Source organism: Chionomys nivalis, chromosome 5, assembly GCF_950005125.1.
Source record: "Chionomys nivalis chromosome 5, mChiNiv1.1, whole genome shotgun sequence".
Lineage (NCBI taxonomy): Eukaryota > Metazoa > Chordata > Mammalia > Rodentia > Cricetidae > Chionomys > Chionomys nivalis.
In genome coordinates, this window is record NC_080090.1 from 84,275,241 (window position 1) to 84,297,548 (window position 22,308).

At 39.9% G+C, this 22,308-nt stretch overlaps 1 protein-coding gene across 5 annotated transcripts in view; it reads left to right on the forward strand.

Moving 5' to 3' along the window:
• Ppp1r12b (protein phosphatase 1 regulatory subunit 12B) overlaps positions 1-22,308 on the forward strand; it is a 209,717-nt gene that overhangs the window by 158,603 nt on the left and 28,806 nt on the right. Inside the window, exon 1 of one of the 5 annotated variants that reach the window (XM_057769524.1) lies at positions 2,441-3,229. The exons of the other annotated variants lie outside the window; for them this stretch is intronic. Coding sequence (XP_057625507.1) covers positions 3,128-3,229 — 102 coding nt within the window. The 5' untranslated portion in view covers positions 2,441-3,127. Of the gene's footprint in view, positions 1-2,440; positions 3,230-22,308 lie in introns of those variants that run through there. 5 annotated transcript variants of the gene reach the window in all.

A 22,308-nucleotide genomic window follows, 5' to 3' on the forward strand; every position in this document is an offset into this window, starting at 1 on the left:
AATTCTTGCCTGAGGAGGCAAATAGGAGAGCAGTTCTTAATCAAACACCCTATGCTGAGGCTTAAGGGAAACTGTGACTATGCCGTCCATCATCAATGTTCTTGGCCAGGATGTTAAAATTTAAGATCGGCTAGTATGGAGACCACGGTGAATTGTTTGACTCTAAGTCCATACTTTAAAAATGATACTACAAAGGTGTAGGCCTTAAAACTAGGTTCTGTGTATAACTGCAGCTGCATACATTTCCTTTCCAGTCTTTTCACTGGGATAGGAAAGATACTTCACTTTCGTGGGGGAATTAATGGTTTTGTAACCTGAAAGGGAGAATACATGTCTTTTTGGCAAAATTAAAGAAAAATAAATACACAAAAGAGCACGTAAACAAAGAGAGAGTTTAGATTCAGCTTTCTGGAGAAGTTGTCGCTGGTCCAGACTTTAATGTATTCCTGAGTGTCTCAGATACTTTACATCGCCTTTAAGACCGTGGTTTTCTTAAAGGCCTTGATTGGTAGGTAGGTCTTTTCACATCAGCTTTTATTCACCTGAATCAGCAAGGGCTCAGCCCTTGCTAGTGCTGTTTGTGCTGGTTGCGTCTCTTTGGCCAAGTCATTTAATCCTTTAGAGCTTGGGTTTCCTCGTCTGTTAAGATGATAATATAACAATGTACTTTTCAACATGGTTGAAGAGAGATGATAACATTAGATTTATGGGAACACTTTGAATGAGATAAAAGAATTTGTCAATGTTAGCACTTCCTTAAATAGACATATGATATAAATGGGAAGAAATAAAATAGCCATTTAAGAATAAAGGGGGCTTATGGTCCTTCCCAATTGCCAGTAAGTGTGAAATTACCATATAAACTTTACAGAAACAGGTCCAAAAACTGGCTGAGTTGTTCTTACTGTCCCTTTAAAGAATAGTATAAGAATAGTATAACCATGATATTTTTCTTTTAACATATTGACAGGGTTAACTATGTAAGATATATAATATATCTTTTTTTTTTTTTTTTTTTTTTTTTTTTTTTTGATTTTCGAGACAGGGTTTCTCCGTAGCTTTTTGGTTCCTGTCCTGGAACTAGCTCTTGTAGACCAGGCTGGCCTCGAATATATCTTATATAATATAAAATCCATAGATTGGGGATCAATAAAATGACTCATAAGGTAAAAACTCTAATTCCAAGCTTGACAACCTGAGTTCAGTCCCTGGATTCCACTTGGTGAAAGGGGGAAAAAAAAAAAAAAACAAGCTCCCCTAAGTTGTCTTCTGATTTACATGTACACACACACACACACACACACATACACATACAGATCATGGCAAATGTGCACCCACACAGACACAGACAAAATAAATGTCCCCAAAAATTCACAGATAAGAATTCTCATAATTGGCCTTTAAGCTGGAGCCTATAATTCTAGTCCGTTGTAGGATTAACAAGTCTTAAGGAATTGTTTTTGGATTGAAACATGAATCATGACTTATTTGTAAATCCTTTTTAAACTGTGTTCATTAAATTAACCTCCCAAGTAGATAATCACTTTTGCTTATTTAATTTCATAAAATTAGTGTTTGGAATAAAAAAGATATCACAACAATCGAGGCAGAAGAGTCATTAGTTGGAAGGATTTAAGGAGAAAAAAGTATAAATTTCATGTGGAAAGGGGAAGGTGGGATAGAGTTTCCAAGAGCCTGGAGGGAAGTGAGTTGTTACTTTGTGGATACTTAGAAAGCATTTGGCTTAGAAATGTTGGACAGTGTAGTGATGACAACAGAATGCAAGAGATTAAATTTGAGATGTTTCTTCAAGGCCAAATCCAAACTCCTTCAACGCCCAGTAAAGAAATTCCTTTCTTGTTAACTCTTAATTATCTCTGTGCTGCTGAGCCCTGTCATCCTGGTTTCAAAACTGTCACCTACTAATTGTTGTTTTTCTCCCCTTGTGCCACTTTCAGATCTTCTCCCTTGTTGGTTGTGGTGTCTTAAGAAATGCCACATTTTCTAATAGAGACTTAGCCAATGAGATCTCTGGTCTACAGAGCTTACTGTGCAGTGGGCCAGAGTTTGAAACTGCTGGCTTTTCTCACGATGCAAGAATGACAGGGCATTAAAACTGCACATACAAGGCTTGAAGGCACTTTCATATTTCTGTTTGGGCTTGTTACTTGAGAGATATGAGAGTTGAAAATCACCATTCTCATATGCAAAAAAAAAGTGTTTAGAGAAATCAGTCTCTGCAGCTGCTCTCTGTTCTGGGGTAGTAACTCCTGGAGGAGGTGGGGTCGCCTTTAGGCATGCCCACAGCCTCCATTCCTAGAAGCTGGCGGCTTTCTTTTCCTTCTACAAGTGGCAACCAAGTTCTAGGTTGAAAGTGAATCCTTGCCTTTGGCTACTCTCCAGCATTCCTGGCTGAGCGAATGGGGATTTGGAATGTCAGAAAATAGAAGAGGGGAGGGGAAAGATGTGCGTGTGACTCTGACTGTTGAGAGCAGAGGCAGCTCGTCTGGAAGGACTCGGACAGCTTGACTTCCTCAGACTGCTTCCTTCTCATAAACTTAGTTCCTTCTTTGTGTTTCGTTGTTTAACCTGAGTTTAGCAGGGCAGTTCAAACCCTTATAGCCCAGTGGGATCAGTCTAAGAGAGGACAGGGTGACTTCCGGAGGACTTGTGTTTCTTCCTTCTGGATAAAGTGACAGTACTTGTCCCCAGATTCATCTGCAGCAAGATCCAGAACTCCTCTAGGATTTAATCTGGAGTCGTCAGGAACCCTGATTCAGGATTTATTCAAGAGCCAACCTGAGTACGAAGCAACCTGTGGACAGAATCAAGGATCGGGTCTAGGCATGAATGGTGGCTTGTGGCACATGCCTTCCACTGCTCACACCTGTGACTGAAGCTGAACTGAAATACTGATGGGACACGACTCTCAGACTCTGTAACTGTGGACTGCTCCAGAGCTAAGACTATAATTTACAAGGCGGTTTTTATCCTTTGTTTGGTTCTATCCAAAGTCATCTTGTCTCAACTCAAAAGGAGAGCTTCTGTAAGAATAGTCTACAGGGACAGTTCCCGGCTGTGTGTGAAGAATCCAGAGGTTGGGTTTCTGTCTGCATCCCCGTGAACCATGTCTTCTTTATATACACGAAGTAAGGAATTCACACGGAATAGGAAATCTCAGTCTGATTCTCCCCCAGCATCTCCCTCCCCGACTGCCAAGACACTCCGAGTAAGCCTTTTTATTTGTCTGGTCATAGCTATGTCAAAGGTGGGAAATGGGTTTCTGTGGGACTTGCAGGCTGAGACTGAGAGAAGGGGCATTCAATTAAGTCAGTTAAGGAGGGAAATCATAATTAAAGCCCCAGATAGCTCTCCTGAAAGGGTTCTGAGTCACAATACATGATACTGTCATAAGTAAAAGCAGACTCGAATAATTCAGGCTATAGCTTCTGTCTTTCAGCTTTGAATCTGTGGTAAACTGCTTGGCAGTAAGAGTCTGGAGAGCTTTTTGTTTGGTGTGTTTTGTTGTTGTTTGTTTGTACCTGGTTGGGTTTTTTGTTTGATTGTGATTTTGGTTTGGGGGTTTTGTTTGTTTGTATGTTTTTGAGACAGGGTCTTAATATAGAATATTGATTGGCCTAGAGCTCAATATGTTGACCAGACTAGCCTCAAACTAATAGAGATCCGCCTGTCTCAGCCTCTCTGGTACTGGGAATAAAGGCATGGCACCACCTCTAGCAGAGTCTAAGGTTTTATAACAATGTCTTAATAGAGCTTTTCTTTAAATTTTTCACCCATTTTGAGTTGCTCTTTTTTCCTGTGTTTTGTGGACTGTGTTTCCAGAGAAAAAGCTCTCTAATGATATCTGTGTGCATCAAATTTTCATAATTTCCAAGTTCTGTATGCATAATCATATGTGTATGCATGAGACAGTGTATGCTTTTGCCTGTTTTATATGTCTCTGTGATTAGTAAAATGTCAGAATGAATTAAGCCTCATGGATACTTGCAGCCTTCCTCTCAGGTACCATCAGGAAACGCCTTTGACAACCAGCTAGGTTAAAGTGCTTGTGATATTTTGGACAGGGCTGTTTAAGACTTTATCCATTTTCTCTGGTCACTATAGGGATATTGTATCTAATTTAGCGTCCTCCTTGGTCAAGAGATGGCAAAAGCAAGAAATGCTACCAATGGCAAATGAGCAGTGAGAAGCCCTGATGGGCATATTAGGTAGCAGGCGAGGAGCAGCTCTCCCTCTGGGGAGCTAGTCTGCGCTGTAAGGCATACCCAACAGCGTAACAAGAGGGCAGTCAGGCTTCCTTATTTGGAGAGCTGTGGGATTTTGCCAGAAATCTCAGCAGACTGCAGCTTTTTATTTTTATTTTTTTCATTTTCAGTGTCTCCCTCCAAGAGTAAGTTCTCATTCAGTAGGATTTGGGGTGCAGCATATTGTTCTGCAACTTCAGCTAGAGATACTTAGTACTCGAGTGCCAAAAAAAAAAAATCATATGATACTATTTTGCTCACAGTCCTTTTTGTGAGAGGACCAAGGGAGGCTGTACGGTGTGGTACAGTGTCACGACTATGGAGTTCCTGAGTATTTCTTTTCCTATGGACTAGTACTTCCCTGAGCACAAGGCTCCAGGCACTTTTTGCAGCTGCTGTTGGGTATTTTCTGGGTAAATTCTCCTAATTGATGTCCACAAAACTGAGCACTATTACTTCAACTAATGCCTCCTCCTGCTGTCTTCCCCTATCATGTCCCATGGAAACTGTGGTTGTAAGGAGCCCTTGTTAACAATTAGTTATAGAAACCTCAGCTCCCAGAGTCCTGTATGATACCTGTGATCACTCAGCAAGTTTCTCTGTAGTAACTGCCCTCCTTTTTCCCCCTTCCATTCCCTCATTAGCATTGGCGCTTCTTCTTGTCTCCACTCTTTCCGTCCTCATTCTCCTACCTCCCACCCCTGCCTTTTAGACAGAGAGCACAGTGGGAGATAACTTGAGAGTTTAAATTACAGCAAATCAAACATGGGTAGTGACTACTTCCCAGTTTTAGTGGCCAGTGGCTGTAGATTCACACCATAGTATCAGTTTACTATAGCTAATTTCCAGTGTCCAGATGGCTTGAGACCGTACTGTAGAGAACATTGATTTTCATATGGCATTGGTGTTCCATTATGTCTTTAATGACTGGAACAGAGAAAGACGTGCAAAAGTAATTTGGAGGCTGTAGGCTCTTGGGACTAGTTATGTAGCTAGGATTTATCTCATGAGATTTCACATGTCTGTTTATTTAACTCTCATGTTTGACTAATTGGGATACTCTGTAAAAACTGGTTTTGGGGTACACCTTAGCAACACATTCACTGTGGTCTTGTGCTCATATGTCTTCTGATGCCTAGTTGCAGCAGGTTGGTTCTCTGCTGCCCCTAATGCTGGGTGTTAAATGGGTTACATAAAAGAGACGTGACTTGCCTAGCATCACTTGGATAGTAAGCAGCAGAGTTTTCAGCTCAGCTTTCTCTACTTCCAAAACTTTTATCCTAAATACTGAGTGCAAAGCAAATAGATTTGAAGATCAAATTTAAGGGTCTGCCTAACAGGCCAGGAATAGTTAAAAAACTAAATTGCTGTAGGAATCCAAAATTTATCCATGGTAGGAATATGGGAAACTGAAATTGCAAGGAAGAGGAACACTGTGTCTGTAGACCAAGGGAAGAAACTGACAAGCCATAATTGAATCTGTGTGACTGGTTCTTAAATTTCAGTCATGCCCTCCAGGGCCCAAAACACCACAGATCCCGAGATCTTGTAGGCCTCAGATTTCTCTTAAAGAAAATGACAATAAAGACATGGCTAATTACTTTATCTCCCCCCTTCCCCATGTAGTTTTTGTCAGCTAGAGATTGAATCATTGAGAAGGTTGTTCTTGATTGATTCAACATTCTTCAAAACAGGACTGAATTTTTGAACAAGTGTCTGAAAGTTTATTAATATTCTAGTGATGTTAAAGAGCTAAATATGAAATGCTTCCATATAGGGAAAATATCCTCAGAGAATTTTTAAATAATGCCTGTTTACATAAAAATATTTTGGACATTTTGTTCTTCAGCAAATGTTTAGGAAACCCATGGGTAAATTAAAAACAAGCCAAGTAGGTATTATTGTTAACTTGTGAGAACAAAGGTCGGGTGATTTTTAGTGAGTACGAAAGAGAAACTATTTTATCACATTCCTTTACTTTCGAACACTTGGCAGTATCTGATACTTTTTGAATTATGTAATGCCAGATTTCCATACACAGTAAGCCTGTGACCTTCTTAATAACATAGAAGTCTAATCCAGGGACAGCAAGATGGCTTAGTGGGTTAAGGCACTTCCCACTGTCTGATGACCTGAGTTTGATTCCCAGAAAATGATGGAAGAAGAGGACTAACTCCCACAAGTTGTTCTCTGATCTCTGCACAAATGCATGTGCTCAAACACAAAAATAAATGTACAAAACAAACAAAAAAGGTTCTACTGCCTGCCTGGATATTGTGTGGCTTTCTCCCCAGAGAAATATCACTCAGATCTGAATAGAAGAAAGTACATGTCCTCAACAGTCAAGATTCATACTTACTTCTGCTCATTCATATTTTTAAACAATATTTTTAATTCTCTGAACATAAATTATACCGTTAAGCATGATTTTAAAGGCTGGAGAGATGACTCTGCAATTAAGAGCACATATTATTCTTATGTAGGACCAGGGATTCACAACTATCTATAACTCTAATTCCAAAGAATCCAGTGACCTCGTGGGTACCAGGCCTGCACATAGATACATGCAGGAAAAACATTCTTCCAGATAAATAAAATAAACCTGATGTGCAGGTTGCATATGCCTATAAACCCAGTTCTAAGCAAACTAAGACAAAAATTCTAAGATCACAGGACTGGAGAAATGACTTAGCCATTAAGAGCACTGGCTGCTCTTCCAGGGGATCCATGTTCAATTCCCAGCATGCACATGACAGCTCACAACTGTCTGTAACTCCGGTTCCAGGGGATCCAACACCCTCCTCTCACTCAGACACATATGTAAGCAAAACACAAGTGCACATAAAATAAAAATAAAATAATATAGAAAGAAAAAAAGAATTCTAAAATCACAAGTTTGAGACTAACCTAGGCTACGTAGTTGAGTTCAAGGCCAGCCTCTGCTAATAAGACTTTGTCTCCTCTAAAACAAACAACCAAAACACCAGTCTCTCTCTTCATTAAAGTATTCATCTTTCTTCTTTATCCTCCTGTGCCCTCCAGCCTGCACTGAGAATGGTTGTGGTTGTGCGAGTATTCTGTAGATTAATAGAATAACGTCTTTAACAGGTTCTTTGGCATCTGCACTCATTTCTCATAGTTGAGCATTTCTTGTATCTAAAGTATTTAGTCTGGATTGCTTCAGATCGAACATCCCTATGAGCTATTGATCTCTCATCTGATCTGTCACTATGGAAAGCAGAATGATGTCTATTTGTAGTAGAAACTTCCTTCTCTTACTTCGAAGCAGCTGGAACATAAGATGCTTGCTTCATACATTCTCCAGAAAGGCTTCTTTTCGGAGCAGTTTTTCAACATTAAAATTCTAAGCGAGGTCTACTTGTTATCTCAGCTGCTCGAGAGGCAGAGACAAGAAGACCAACAAGTTCAAGGACAACCTGGGCAACTTAGCGAGACCCTGTCTCAAAATAAGTAAGAAAAAAGCCAGAGCTGAGGAATCTTAGTCATAGAGCCTGGAATGTACAAGGCCCTATGTTGAGTCCCAGTGCTACCAAAATTTAAAATTCTGAACCACATATATTTAGTACCAAAGTAGTATTTGCTGACTAAAATATGCTCTTTTAATATAGTATGACATAATTGAGAACATATCTCAGGAGGCTGAGGCAGAGGGATCACAAGATTAAAGTCAGTCTGCCTGAGCTACATAACAAGATCTTGTCTAAAAAAGGAAGAGTATGTGTATGAGAGCGAGAATGTGAATATAGAACATACACACACACATATACATAGATAAATTTCAGCAGATATCCCAAGTGTGGGGCTTATTTGATAACTGCTGACTGCATCTGAATATCTGAATTCTAGGAATCTTTTAACTAGGCAATTGCTTACTGACTTGCTCATTTATGATACCAGGGTTTGACCTGTATTTATAGCCCGGGATCACTAGCATTTAGTCTGGATTGCTTCAGGTTTTGCATAATATTTTTATACCAACAACTAATGTACACAAAGGGAACAGTTAATCTATTTGCTTTATTTTATAATCACCCCTCGTCATTACATTAGATAAACTGAATGATAAAAGGCTGCAGCTCTTAGGAGAGCTTATTTATGTAAGGGCTCTGGTTTCAGGACAAGGGTAGTCTGCCTCTTCTCTTTTCAACCTTAGGTGTGGATCAGGCTGGAGAGGTGTGTCATGTATCTCTGGCCAACACCAAATACTTCTATAGTGTATTATTTTATGCTCTTTACCTAGGATACTACATTCGGGGCATTACCAATCCAGAATTCTTTTTTTTTCCTTCATTAAATTCCACCTTTTAATTCATTATCATGGAATGAGAATCATTTTTCTGGGTGAATAATGCTAATTAGGGTGCAATCTGTTAATCATATTTTTCTGAATAATTAAAGCCACTATTCATTTTTTGTTTGTTTGTTTTAGTCCACTCAGAAAAAGTTAGTAAGCTATCATTCTTCAGTCCAAGGAATCCTTCTGGACAGTACTGACAAGGTCTGTAGGAGTGAAAGTAGGCCCCCCATTGGAAGCCATTCTCAAGTTCCAGGTAGATGCATACTGGTTTAGTTTATCCATGCCCTACATAGAGCCCTGATAAGGTAGCTTTTGATTCCAGGTGTAATGAGCAGAAAGGCTGGGAGTTTTGAAGACATTATTTTCTTGGCTGTAAACTGTGTCCTACTCTTGCCTGCCCTGCCCATGGTGAGTAGTCATCTGCTCTGTTCTGATGGTGGTCTCATTATGGGCTAGTCTTAAGTTCCTGGTAAACCTGCCTCAGCTGAGTAACTGGGTTGTAGCGTGCCATGTGCTCTCTAGCAGCCCTCTCACAATTAACATCTCACAAGCATCTGCTATGCTGTAAATCCTGTGTTGGATGCTAGAATTCATAAATGAAGGACATATTTTCTAAATGGAGAGAAGAAAAACAAGTTCATATCCAGAGAAATGAATTTTTTAATAAAAACATAGGTTCCCAGTATTTTTGTTGAACCAAGTAGGAAAAAAAAAGTGTTAGCTTTATGTTTGAAGAACAATAGAAGCTTGGTGACAAAAAAGACCCATAGTACAGAGGCAGAGGGGAAAAGCATGAGAAAATACGACATTGTTTTGAGATCTGCAGGTCTGTGTGGCTAAAATGAAAGATATATTTATAATAGGAAATAAGGGATCATGCCACGTGATTCTTAGTCTTTCGTTGCTAGGATTGAGTGAGTTATCCTATGACAAAGGGTTGACGATCTGAAGAGGAGTTGTGATACAAGTTGCATATGAGAGAAATAAGTGCTGGAAGCTGGCGGGAGCAGGAGCCACTCAAGTCAGTTGTCCCCCTGATGGTAGGGAGCACAGGAAGCCTTCTGTCGTTTAGATGATGAACTGACAAAGCTGGAGAGCCGATGGTATGGGAGCAGGGATGGGCATGGGAAAGTGGCAGAGAAAAGAGAACAAATTGAACTGTCAGACGTGAGAGACAGAAATACATTTTCATGTTAGGATTGATTGAATAAGGGGTGCCGTGGGACATTCAGATAGTGACGTTCAGAAAATATGGGTTTAGCATACCTAACCCACAATCTTGAAAGGCCCCAGAATTGAAAACTTTGAGGCCAACGTGATGCCACAAGGAGGGAAAAAAAAAATCCCATTTCTGACTTCATGTCACATTAAAAATGGAGATACACTAAAAATTTAGCAAAATAATTCATCTATATGCTACATGTCTAAGGTGTATAAGAAACAAATGAATTTCTTATTTTTGGTTCTATCTCCAACGTTTCTTATACAAATGCCCCAACTCTGAAGAGAGAGATGGAGATCTTAGATATATTTGATCCTGTACATTACAGATAAGAGATAATAGTTGATCTAGAGCTCAGTCCACAAATTAATTACAGACTGAAAAGATTGATAGTAATGATGAAAGCTATGAGAGATAAAGGAAAGACTAAAGTGTAAAACAGTGACAGCCGGCTGTTTGCAGTTACACTAGAACCTTATACATTAAGGCAGAGGTTCTGTGCCTCCTTTCTTTGCCTGGGAACACTGTAGTCAGCTTGTTTCAGGAATAAGATTCTCTGTTCTCAAAGGATCCAGAAATTTAGGAAGTTTAAAGTCAATTGACTGTGAGTTTGCAGTTGAATTCTAGTTTTATTTTCAATATATAATAATTGTATAGCCAGGGATTACGTTTTTCAAGTTAGAAGAAGTTCCCAGACCACATTGACTTAGCTTGATTTTTCTCTCAATTGCGTGTTTGGGCTGACAGTTAATTGTACTCAGAAGGCCAAGGGAAAGTGGAGTTAGGCTTCATCAGCCTTGTTCTTTCTTAGCTGCTTTTTGGTTCTGATCTTGACCTGCTTTTTATGCACTGGATGTTGGTTATCCGAAGCTGGAGTTCATTACAGTTACATTACATTACAATCCAACTAGCTTCTTTGGTTACATGATGCCATGTAAAATATAAGTAGCTATTTTAATGTTTGTGTGAAACATTAAGTATTTTTAGATTGAAATTAAATTGTAAAGTAAATAAAATTGTAGTAAGTCTTTAGTCTTAAAAATCTTTGTATTGCTTTGAGAAAAAGTAACATCCACCTAGCAAAATAATGATCCTACATGACTGTAGTTCAGAAAGGGTGAGTAGGAAGTGGGCTGGGCCCACCAATCAAATATTTCTCCTGAGTGCTAAGGAAGCGATTTGATCTTGATCCCTCTAGTAGCCATCAAGCATTGGGAGAATCAAAGGACCAAGAGGGACAAGAGAGGCAGCACAGAAACGGGAGAGACCAGCGCTCTGTGTAGCTGTCGTTTACACGGCATGTACTGGCCCGCGTGGTGCCAAGCACTCAGGTTTGTTACCTTACTTAGTGCCGTCAGTAACCTTAAACACCGAGTACCATTATCCCCACTTCCCTGATGAAACCACTGAAAGAGAGGGAATTAGTTATCTAAGATCTTATAACTGAAAACGCTGCAGCAGCAATCAGGACCCAGAGTCTTTGTCCTGCCCTTCAGAGGCGCAGCTGCTCCAGTGAAACCGCGGTGAGCCCATGAAAGAGTCCCTAGACTATTGCCAGTGGTCCCGACTACCGGGTTTGACTTGAAAAAGAAAATGAGGGCCACTCAACCTATTTTAAAGGAGGTAAACCCTTACAGAATAATTGGGAAGGCGACAATTAAACTTTTTTTAAAGTGCATCATTTTAAAATTGGAACTTTAAAATTAGAGATTAAGATCAAATAAATTCCTTAGCACTCAAGTGAAACATTTTATTTGTGGGTCCAGCCCACTTCCTACTCACCCTTCTGACCTACAGCCATTTAGTCTCACTATTCTGCCGTCTGGATGAAGCTATTGGCTTCTTCCTTTGGATAGGACAAAAGAAACAAGCCTTGCCTTGTGGTAGCATGACTCCCATCATGTCTAGGTGTCTGTCAGTTATATATAAATTGTTACTCTAAAGCCATTTTTTAACACTCAGAAATAGATCCTTAGAGTCAGGTGGTTTCACTGTTTTGTTTGTGCTATTAATTTGCTTTGTAAATGAATTTGAAACAGACTTGGAACCTATTAAGTTGTAACGAGTTTGGAAATAGTAGAACATGAATTACTTAGGGTTTTCTTACCCGGAGGACCCTTACCCTGCCTCCAAGCAGGCTACAACATTTCCTCTGCTGAGGTCTACATTTTAATAGATCCAGTCAGTTCTGGGAAAGCCCTAATTCCAAACCACTGTGTATTTGAAGATTCCATTTCCCTGTGGAAGAATAAAAATGGAAAATAATTTCTTTGATTCCATTTTGGTTTGGTTTTATTTTTATCTGTTGGAGTGCTCTTTCAGCACAGTGTAACATTATGGTATAACTGTGGCTATAGCAAAGCCGTGACCTGTGGCAGATTTCCCATAAGTCACACATGATAGTGTCATTTTTAACAGCCACCAGCTTCAGACTCTAGGATGTCTGTGACCTTCCTTAAAGCCTTGTCCAAGCTTTCTAATCAGTATGAGTCTCTCCTTTCTTGTTTACTGCAGGAACCACATAATCTGGCTCTTGATTACATTGTTTATATTTCTTGCCTTACTCTGTTTTATAGGTGAGATCAAAGAGTCGTGTCTTAGATTTTGTAACTGTATGTTTATTACTCTGTGTCACTGGCAAGGCCGGCAATACACAGGCACTTAATGAAAATACAGAGTGAAGACGCTGCCTGTTTAAGATTTGAACTCTCTTCTCTTTTCCCATTTGACTGTTTTGAAGAGTCAGAGGCTACATGCTAGAGATTGCCATTTCTGAACTGAAAGCTGAACACAGGTTGTCCCAAGGCAATTCAAATGATTCCTGTTTATCATGCCAGTACTCCTAGAGCTCCAAACTAAATGTTTCTGTGGGGCAAAAAGAAAAAGTCAAAAACATAGGAAGCCCCTGACCTGTCAAGCTTTATTGAGAAATAAGTTTGATCACATGGACTTAGGCTTAGGCTCTTGGAATTACTTTCCTTTTGAATTTTTACTGTTACTGTTCATGAATAGAGGTCCAAGGACAGCTTTGGGAAGTGAGTTCTTTCCTCAGATCTTTTGTGGGTCTGGGTGGCAGACGTGCATCGTTGTGGGGAAAGTACCGTGCCATGTGAGCCACTTTGCCAGCTCTTCTTTTGCTCTGTGCTGTGAAATCCAGGAAGACCTTTCCAAAGTTTTAATTAACATCTTGATCTAAATAAAATTTAAATGACTGCTTTCCAGCAGACTATGGCATTTGCTATGTTTAAAAAAAAATTTTTAAAATCTGTCTCAGCAGGCATGGGGTCACAAGCTTGTCATCCTAACACTGGGGAGCTAGAGGCAGGAGAATAGAAGTTCGAGACATATTTAACTACATAGTGATGATGAGGACAGTCTCGGGTACGTAAGATCATGTCTCATAAAAACAAAACACACTCATGTGCACATATGCACACAAAGACATGGTTGTTACATGCCAGTAATCCAAGCATTCAGGAGGCAGACAAGAGGATTGCCACAGTTTGAAGCCAGCCAGGGCTATATAGTGGGTCCTTGTCTCAAAAATCAAACAAACGGAAAAGGTCTTTTCTCGGACTTTGGGTGTGGCAAGTTTACAGCCGTGAAGGACTGTGATCTACCGAAGAGCCTCACGGACACACGAGGACACTTGAAGACTGGGGCTCCTAGAGGCTTAAGGCCCAGCTGGGGACTTGTAAATTCATGGCTTTTTTCCTGTGCTGAGGATGGAGCTCAGTGTGGGCTAGGTAAGTGCCCCAGCCCTAAATTTCTGAATGACCATATGAAGTGTTAACAAACTGCTTTTGGAGGAGCGGTCAGGCTTTACTAAGCCCAGTATTTTAACATTGCAGTATATACTGAGATAGCTGTGCACACTGGTATATCCAAGCCATAGGGAGAGTACGCCTGTGGCAGTGTGAGAAGTGCAAACCACGTGCTAGAGCCACGCCTTTCAGGGCCTCTCATCGTATATGGTGCATAGCACATGGATAGCTAGGCAGAGAGCATAAAAGGTATATGTAGTTTCTAAGGATTTTTAGAATTACCTTTAAATTCAAAAAAATGGTTTGCCTCAGATGTTTTATGAAGGAATTGGCATATTCATATAATTCCTTCTAAGGTAAGTATTGTTTAGGAACTATAAAAACTATGAGCTGTAAAAATCCTAATAATATTTTGGGAGCTTAATAAATACACCAGAAGATGAGTGTTTCTATAATGTAACAAACTTACTTTTATTTTTTATATTTATTTGGGGGTGTTGCTCACATATGCTATGGCATGAGTGTGGAGGTCAGAGGACAACTTGCAAAAATTAGTTCTCTCTGTCCACAGCATGGGTCCTGGTGAATCATATTCCAGTCATCTGGCTTGGTAGCAAGGGCCTTTGCCCACTTAGCCATCTTGCCAGCCCCAGTTATTTTTATTTTAAAATGTAGTAGGATGTAGTAGATTACTTTCTGCCTGCAGTATTATAAAGTTTATAGGATTGATATGTTCACCTTTATTCTTCCACACCAAGGAAACAAATGAAAAACCAATAGGGACTCATTATCTAACATGTGACATTTTCCCCAAATATTTATAATATAGGGTCTGAGAGGAGGCTCAGTGGGTAAAGCACTGGCAAGCCAGACAACCTGCGTTTGATCCCAGGAACCCACATAATATGGAAGAAAAGAACTAATGCCACAAAGTTGTCATCTGTCCCCACACCTGTACATCATGTACACCCATGCACAATAATAAATAAAAATTTAAAAAGAAATAGCTGTTGTAATAAGAGCGGCGGGGCTGCGTCCCCGGCACCCGGCTGCCCGCATGGCTTTACCCAAAGTAATTACACGGAAACTGTATTCTTTTAATTATTGTCCGGCCCATTAGTTCCAGCCTCTTACTGGCTAGCTCTTACATATTGATCTAACCCATTTTTAATATTTTGTGTAGTACCATGAGCTGGCTTACCAGGAAAGATCTTAACCTGCGTCAGTCTGGAGTGGGAGAATCATGGCGACTGCCTGACTCGGCTTCTTTCTCCCAGCATTCTGTTCTGTTTACTCCACCCACCTAAGGGCTGGCCTATCAAATGGGCCTAGGCAGTTTCTTTATTAATTAACCAATGAAAGCAACAGATTAATACAAGACCCACCTCCATCATTTCCCCTTTTTCTGTTTAAACAAAAAAGAAAGGCTTTTATTTTAACATAGTAAGATTACATATAGCAGCCGGGCGATGGTGGCGCACGCCTTTAATCCCAGCACTCGGGAGGCAGAGGCAGGTGTATCTCTGTGAGTTCGAGACCAGCCTGGTCTACAGAGCTAGTTCCAGGACAGGCTCCAAAGCCACAGAGAAACCCTGTCTCGGAAAACAAAACAAAACAAACAAAAAAAAATTACATATAGCAAAACAGTTATCAAGCAAGAATTACAGTTACAATATTTATATTTATTTTATCTTTTATCATAACTAAGGAAAACTGTAACTATCATCTGTCCCCACACCTGCACATCATGTACACCCATGCACAATAATAAATAAAAATTTAAAAAGAAATAGATACAATATAAACAGTGTTAAGTAGTGAATTTGACTTTCTCATTTAGTTATTTTTCCATATGTATTTTGTAGTTGGTAAAGACAAATCAAGGAGTTTATATGATGAAGATATATGTAATTTAATATTTGCTAATTTTTTGCTTAGAAGTCTACAGTCTCTGACATGGATGAGCACTTTGTTCTAGCATAAGGAAGTATTTTTAGCATTGTTTGGATGCTGAATATGTATGGTTACTCTTTGTATCTGAGGTCATGTTTCTTCCAAGATGTTATTAGCCGGACCATGTTTTGTTTTTAAAGGGAGAAAGTTGGAAATGGTTTTCCAGTTATATTCTGGTCTAATCTCCAGACCCTATATTTATGAAAATATAGATTTGTTATCATATGCAGAGTTTTATCCCCAAGTGGGCCTGCCTAATCTAATCATATGAGCCTAATGACACAAGGGTAAAAAGTATGAAGGATGGGACGGACCCATATGCCATTGCTGGATTGAAGAGGGAAGGGGCTGAGAGAGAAGGGATGTGGAAGCCCCCAGAAGCCCCAGTGGCCACTAGCTGAAAGTAGGAAAACCATAGTGGCGGGGGTCAGGAGAGGAACACAGGACCTGCAGCCTAAGCTGCAAGTTTCTGGAGTCTCCAGGTGAATGAGTTCAAAGGCAGAGAACAAGGAAGCCACTAGAACTGTGCCAGCCCTGCGACCTATAAAACTGGGATAATGGGTGTTTTAAGATTCTGAGTTTTATGACAATAGAAAGCTAACACAATTGAAACTTTGATGATAATAAGGAAATAATGGTTTTTTATGCACATGTAGGGAAACTACCACATCTTTACACAAATCTCATCCTTTTTCCATCTGTTTTCAAATTGTACAAGATCTTAACTATTTTGTTGGGGATACAGACTTGGAAAGATCTACTCCAACACTACAAACTAGTATACCATCCTTATTTCAAGTTTCCCTAAAATCCTATCCTTTTGCGTTATGAACGGCATTCCTTACGTTACATGGCTAGGATGCTTTTGTCTTTCCTAGACATATTGATGAAACCAGATGGTTTGTAATGGTATGTGTGTGTTATTATTATGATTAGGTTTTCAGGGGCTCTGAAATTTGATCTTACATTCTGTCTTTGCAAGCTCACTTCTGTTGGCTTGTTTCTCATCAGCCTGAGAACTCTGAAATGAAAGGGTGGTTCTCTGTGGGGCATCCCAGAATAGCTCAACTTGTTTCCCCTGGCTCAGATAGAATACAGAACATGATATAAAATGTTCCTTCTGCTTCATCCTTCTTTGGAAATGTAAATAGATTTTTTTCCCATCGCTGTGGGGTCAGACTCTGACTCCGAAGGAACATGAGTTAAAGAAGTTTCAACCTTGGCAATAGACATGTGACTTTGTCTGTTCCTTTCCCTTGGGCCCAACTTTCCAGAGCCATGACTTTATTTTAAACGTGGTGGGAAGAGTTTGGTTTTAATTATGTGCCTTTCTGAATCCTGATAACTTTCAAGTTAAAAGCTTTGGTGAGGATTTTCTATCCAGCCTCTGGTGTTTTGAAGGCTCTCCTCATTTCAGAAATTAAAACCATCCTGGTTCCTGTCCCCTTCTAGGATTGCCATCTGAAGTAATGGAGTCTTCACTCTGTTCACTTATTAGAAGCAGGCCTGAGCAGAGGGCTGTTATGGAGCATTTCCAGAGACATGAAAGGAAGGAGCCTGCTTCTTTATTTGGGACACTTCTCAAACTATATTTTATCCAGCTAGTCATTTTTTTCACCTCAACTCATTGGATTCTTTTTTTTTCTAATTGTTTCTATTGAGCTATATATTTTCTCTGCTTCCATCCCTTCCTCTCTCCTCCCCTTCAACCCTCTCCCATGATCCCCACACTCCCAATTTACTCAGAAATCTTGTCTTTTTCTACTTCCCATGTACATTAGATCCATGGTTTGTCCTAGAGTCCTCATTATTGTGTAGGTTTTCTGGGATTGTGAATTGTAGGCTTTTTTTTCTTTATGTCTAAAAGTCACTTATGAGTGAGTGAATATGATAATTGTCTTTCTTAGTCTGGGTTACTTTACTTAATATGATGTTTTCTACATCCATCTATTTGCCTGCAAATTTCAAGATGTCATTATTTTTTTCTGCTGTGTAGTACTCCATTGTGTAAATATTCCACATTTTCCTTATCCATTCTTTGTTGGAGGGACATTTAGGTTGTTTCCAGGCTCTAGCTATGACAAACAAAGCTGCTATGAATATAATTGAGCACATGTCCTTGTGGTACAATTGAGCCTCCCTTGGGTATATACCCAAAAGTGGTGTTGCTGGGTCTTGAGGTAGGTTGTTTCCTAATTTTCTGAGAAAATTCTGATATCCAAAGGGGCTGTGCCAGTTTTCACTCCCACCAGCAATGGAGGAGTGTTCCCTTTACCCCACATCTTCTCCAGCATAAGTTGTCATTAGTGTTTTTGATCTTGACCATTCTTACAGGTCTAAGATAGAATCTTAGAGTTGTTTTGATTTGCATTTCTCTGACGACTAAAGATGTTGAACATTTCCTTAAGTGTCTTTCAGCCATTTTAGATTCCTCTGTTGAGAGTTCTCTGTTTAGGTCTGTACCCCATTTTTTATTGGATTATTTGTTCTTTTGGTGACCAATTTCTTGAGTTCTTTGTATATTTTGGAGATCAGCCCTCTGTCCAATGTGGGGTTGGTGAAGAACTTTTTCCATTCTGTAGGCTGTCGTTTTATCTTGTTGACCATGTCCTTTGCTTTACAGAAGCTTTTCAGTTTCAGGAGGTCCCATTTATTAATTGTTTCTCTCAGTGTCTGTGCTACTGGGGTTATATTTAGGAATTGGTGTCCTGTGCCAATGCGTTCAAGTGTACTTTCCACTTTCTCTTCTTTGAGGTTCAGTGTAGTTTCCTTTATGTTTAAGTCTTTGATCCATTTGGACTTGAGTTTTGTGCATGGCAATAGATATGGATCTGTTTTCATTCTTCTACATGTTGATATCCAGTTATGCCAGCACCAGTTGTTGAATTTGCTTTCTTTTTTCCATTTGGCACTTTTTGCTTCTTTGTCAAAAATCAGGTGTTCATAGGTGTGTGGATTGATATGCGGGTCTTCGATTTGGTTCCACTGGTCCTCCTGTCTGTTCTTATGCCATTACCAGGCTGTTTTCAGTACTGTAGTTCTGTAGTAGAGTTTGAAGTCAGGGATTGTGATGCCTCCAGAAGTTCCTTTATTATACAGGATTGTTTAGGCTATCCTGGGTTTTTGTTTTTCCATATGAAGTTGAGTATTGTTCTTTTGAGATCTGTGAAGAATTTTATTAGGATTTTGATGGGCATTGAGCTGAATCAGTAGATTGCTTTTGGTAAGGTTGCCATTTTTACTGTTAATTCTACCTACCTAAGAGCATGGGAAATCTTTCCATTTTCTGGTGTCTTCTTCAGTTTCTTTCTTCAAAGTTTTAAAGTTCTTGTCATATGCATCTTCCATGCTTTAGGTCAGAGTTACCCCAAGATAGTTTATGTTATTTGTGGCTGTTGTGAAGGGTGATGTTTCTCTGATTTCTTTTCAGCCTGTTTATCATCTGTGTAAAGGAGGACTACTGTTTTTTTTCCAAGTTAACCTTGTGTCCTGCTACATTAATGAAGGTGTTCAAACTCATTGGATTCTTATTAGTTTCCCAAAGCTTTAAGTCTCTTCTGCTCCTCTTCAGTGAAAACTAATCCCTTCACTGAACAATTTCTGTCTAGTTCAAACACACCAGAGACCCATCTCAATGACCACTATTTATTTGTCTTGAGTGAAAGGTAGAGCAAAATGATCTTTACACTTAAAGACATTCCTTCCAAGACTTCTTGATATAAAACATACGCTATAATATATTTGTGTGTTAACATGAAAACTGGGTAGAAGATTCACAGCCTTTCTTGAAATATGTAATGTTGTTTTGTTTTGTTTTGTTTTGTTTTGAGACAGGGTTTCTCTCATATAACAGTCCTGACTGACCTGGAACTCACTTTGTAGGCCAGGCTGGCCTCGAACTCACAGAGATATCTAGACCCTAGAGTATACTAAATGTAACTCTTCTGTTTTTAAAAGAAAGACCATACAGAGGATAGAAGTAAGAGATTCAGGCCATTCTTAGAGTGTGGGTAGCCTCAATCCTAGTTTCCAGAGGATCAGAGATTCAGCTGTGGTCTCTAAACTCTGTGTCCTAGAACTTCTCTTCCTTTCTGCCCTCCTCTGTGGGAGACTTTTTGGTGTTCATTTCTGTGCCATGCTTGCCTCTCTGATGACAGTTCCTTGTTCATTGTTCCCCTGGACCATCTAGGCACACTCCCACTTTGCTTACCTCTAGATTCTCTCAGTAGTCTCCCTGTAGGATTGGCAGGCAACTTTCTACAGCGAGAAGCCATGTTAACCTGACAGTTGAAATACACTTAGTTTGAGTGACAACAGGATGAAGAGGAAAAGTTGACTTTGTCTCCTGTATCAGTCAAGCACTCTATCCCTTTCCCAAGATACCCAGAGCTTTTTCTCCCTGGGTCTAACCAATGTTTTTCTTTTTATCAACCCTCTAATTATCTAGGATAGCAAGAAGCAAAGCAACCCAATGTTTTCTAGAGGTGTTCATTAGTGAAAATCAGGAAGCATTATTCAAAAACCTTAGCTGTTTTATCAGGAGTTAGACAGTAAACATTAGACCTGGCGTGTTTCAGGTCTTACCTTGCAGTTTACAAGCATACTCTGCTTAGGCTTTTCTTTAACAAGCAAAAAAACCATCTCCTTCAGAACTCTGTTTATATTGAGATAATTATTTTACCTCTGCTGCACCCAAGTTTCACCAACTTTTGAGACTTAGGAGATTTATATATCCTCCTATAACTGGCTGTGTTGGCTACTCCAGGGCATTGCTAGAACTAGCCTTTAAGTGTAGCAACCAGAAACCCAAGAATCCACACCACTCAAGTCAGGTAACATCTAGAAGGGGTGTTCTAGGAACAGTCAAGGATTAACTCAGAGATGCTCTTCCCATATTGCTGGGGTCTAAGTGAACCATCACTGCTTTGTATGTTAGATCACTCTTTCCTTGTGCATTCTGTCAGAGGTCACCAGGAAGGAACTGGTAACCGAATCTTAGTATGCCTGTTATTAGCTTGTAGTGTTCCAGGCAAGTAGGAGTGTCATTCATCAGCTTCTTAGATGGTCGTCTATCAGAAGCCTCTGTAGGAAGACAAGGGGCACCACTGGCATTACCTTTCTCACATGCTCTCCCATCCGTGGGAAAATTAGCCCCCATGGAATCTGCCTGCTCCTATCCAGGTATCCTGTGGACTTTCTCTGGCTATTTCTTGATAGTGCTAACCTATTCTATATGGTTTTCCTTTTTTTCAAAAAAAAAAAAGACATTATTTTATAATTTATTTACTTTTATGTGCATTGGTGTTTTGCCTGCATGTATGTCTGTGTGAGGGTGTCACATCCCCTGGAACTGGAGTTATAGACAGTAGTGAGCTGCCATGTTTTTGCTGGAAATTGAGCCAGGGTTCTCTAGAAGAGCAGTCAGTGCTCTTAACCACTGGATTGAGTCATCTCTCCATCTTCAAATATTTGTATTTTACATCAGCATCCTTCCTGGAGACTGTATAGTATACACAGCCACACTGTGTAGTCACATAACTATGTACGAACTTTACTTGGTGTGGTGATGGGGCATATTTTATTATGATTCTAAAACATTCTAAATGGAAAAAAAGGTTAATTACATGTCATTATCATAGGGGCAAATCAATGGGAATGATTAACATGTTTTATAATATGTAATTGCCAAGATTGATACATAGTAAAAATTTTAATTTACCTCTTTTAGTGGGGCAAGACACTTTTTAGTCTTGTAGAGGTGGGTGCCAGAGTTCACACAGCAGAAATTAGACTGAAGATATCATTAAACCTTATTCTATAGCAGAATATTTACAAAGAAGGATATGGAGGTTGGGGGAAGAACATTTCCAATTGAGAGACCAAATTTTAGGAAAAATGAAGTCAGCTAAACAGAAAGTTAACAAAACCTGTCTGTGCACACTCTAGAAATGCTTAGATTCCAATGAATGAAGCAAAAGAAAGCCAAAGCTGCCAGGTGGAGGCACATACCCAACACTTGGGAGGCAGAGGCATGTGGATCTCAAGTTCGAGAGCAGCCTGGTCTACAAAGCTAGTTTCAGGACAACCAGGACTACACAGAGAAATCCTGTCTTGGGGGAATAAAGCCTAAAGCCAGTCTTCAGTTATAAATCTAAACAAGAATGTAGGTCTGTCTCTGGAGAGACTGCAGAAGGCTGCTCTGCTCTCCAGACTCTGTCTAAAGGCGATTCTGCCCAGAAGGATGTGAGTTGAATTTCCTGGGTCAGAGGCACTAAGTTAACTTCACTGCACTAGCAAGCATCAGTGTGAACACAGTGTCCTGTAACAGAAAAACAGAGAAATGGGAAAGGGACTCTATTCCCTCCCAGTTGTCACATGTAGCTCTTACCAATGGATGGTGCTTACTTGCCTAAGCTTCATCGCTAGACAAGTAGAAATTAGAACTCAGAGCCAGCCAAGGATATTACACTTAGAAACAACAATTCAGTCCGCTCTGGTTACTACTTTCCATGTTCAACTTGTCAGCACTAGATGTTAACTGGGAACAAGCTAGTGGGTGAATTTCAGGTAAGGACTTTTAAGCTAAGACTTGAAAGCTCTCACTATAGTAATACATTGCCATTGTTGAAACAGTGTGTGTGTGTGTGTGTGTGTGTGTGTGTGTGTAGTTCTCTACCATCATCTTCTCAGAACTCAGCTTTCTGCAAGCATCCTAACTGGAGCCTGCGCAGCACACATTCACATGGTCTCCCTCTTGAAGTATGCGCTCATGAAGTATGCGCGCAG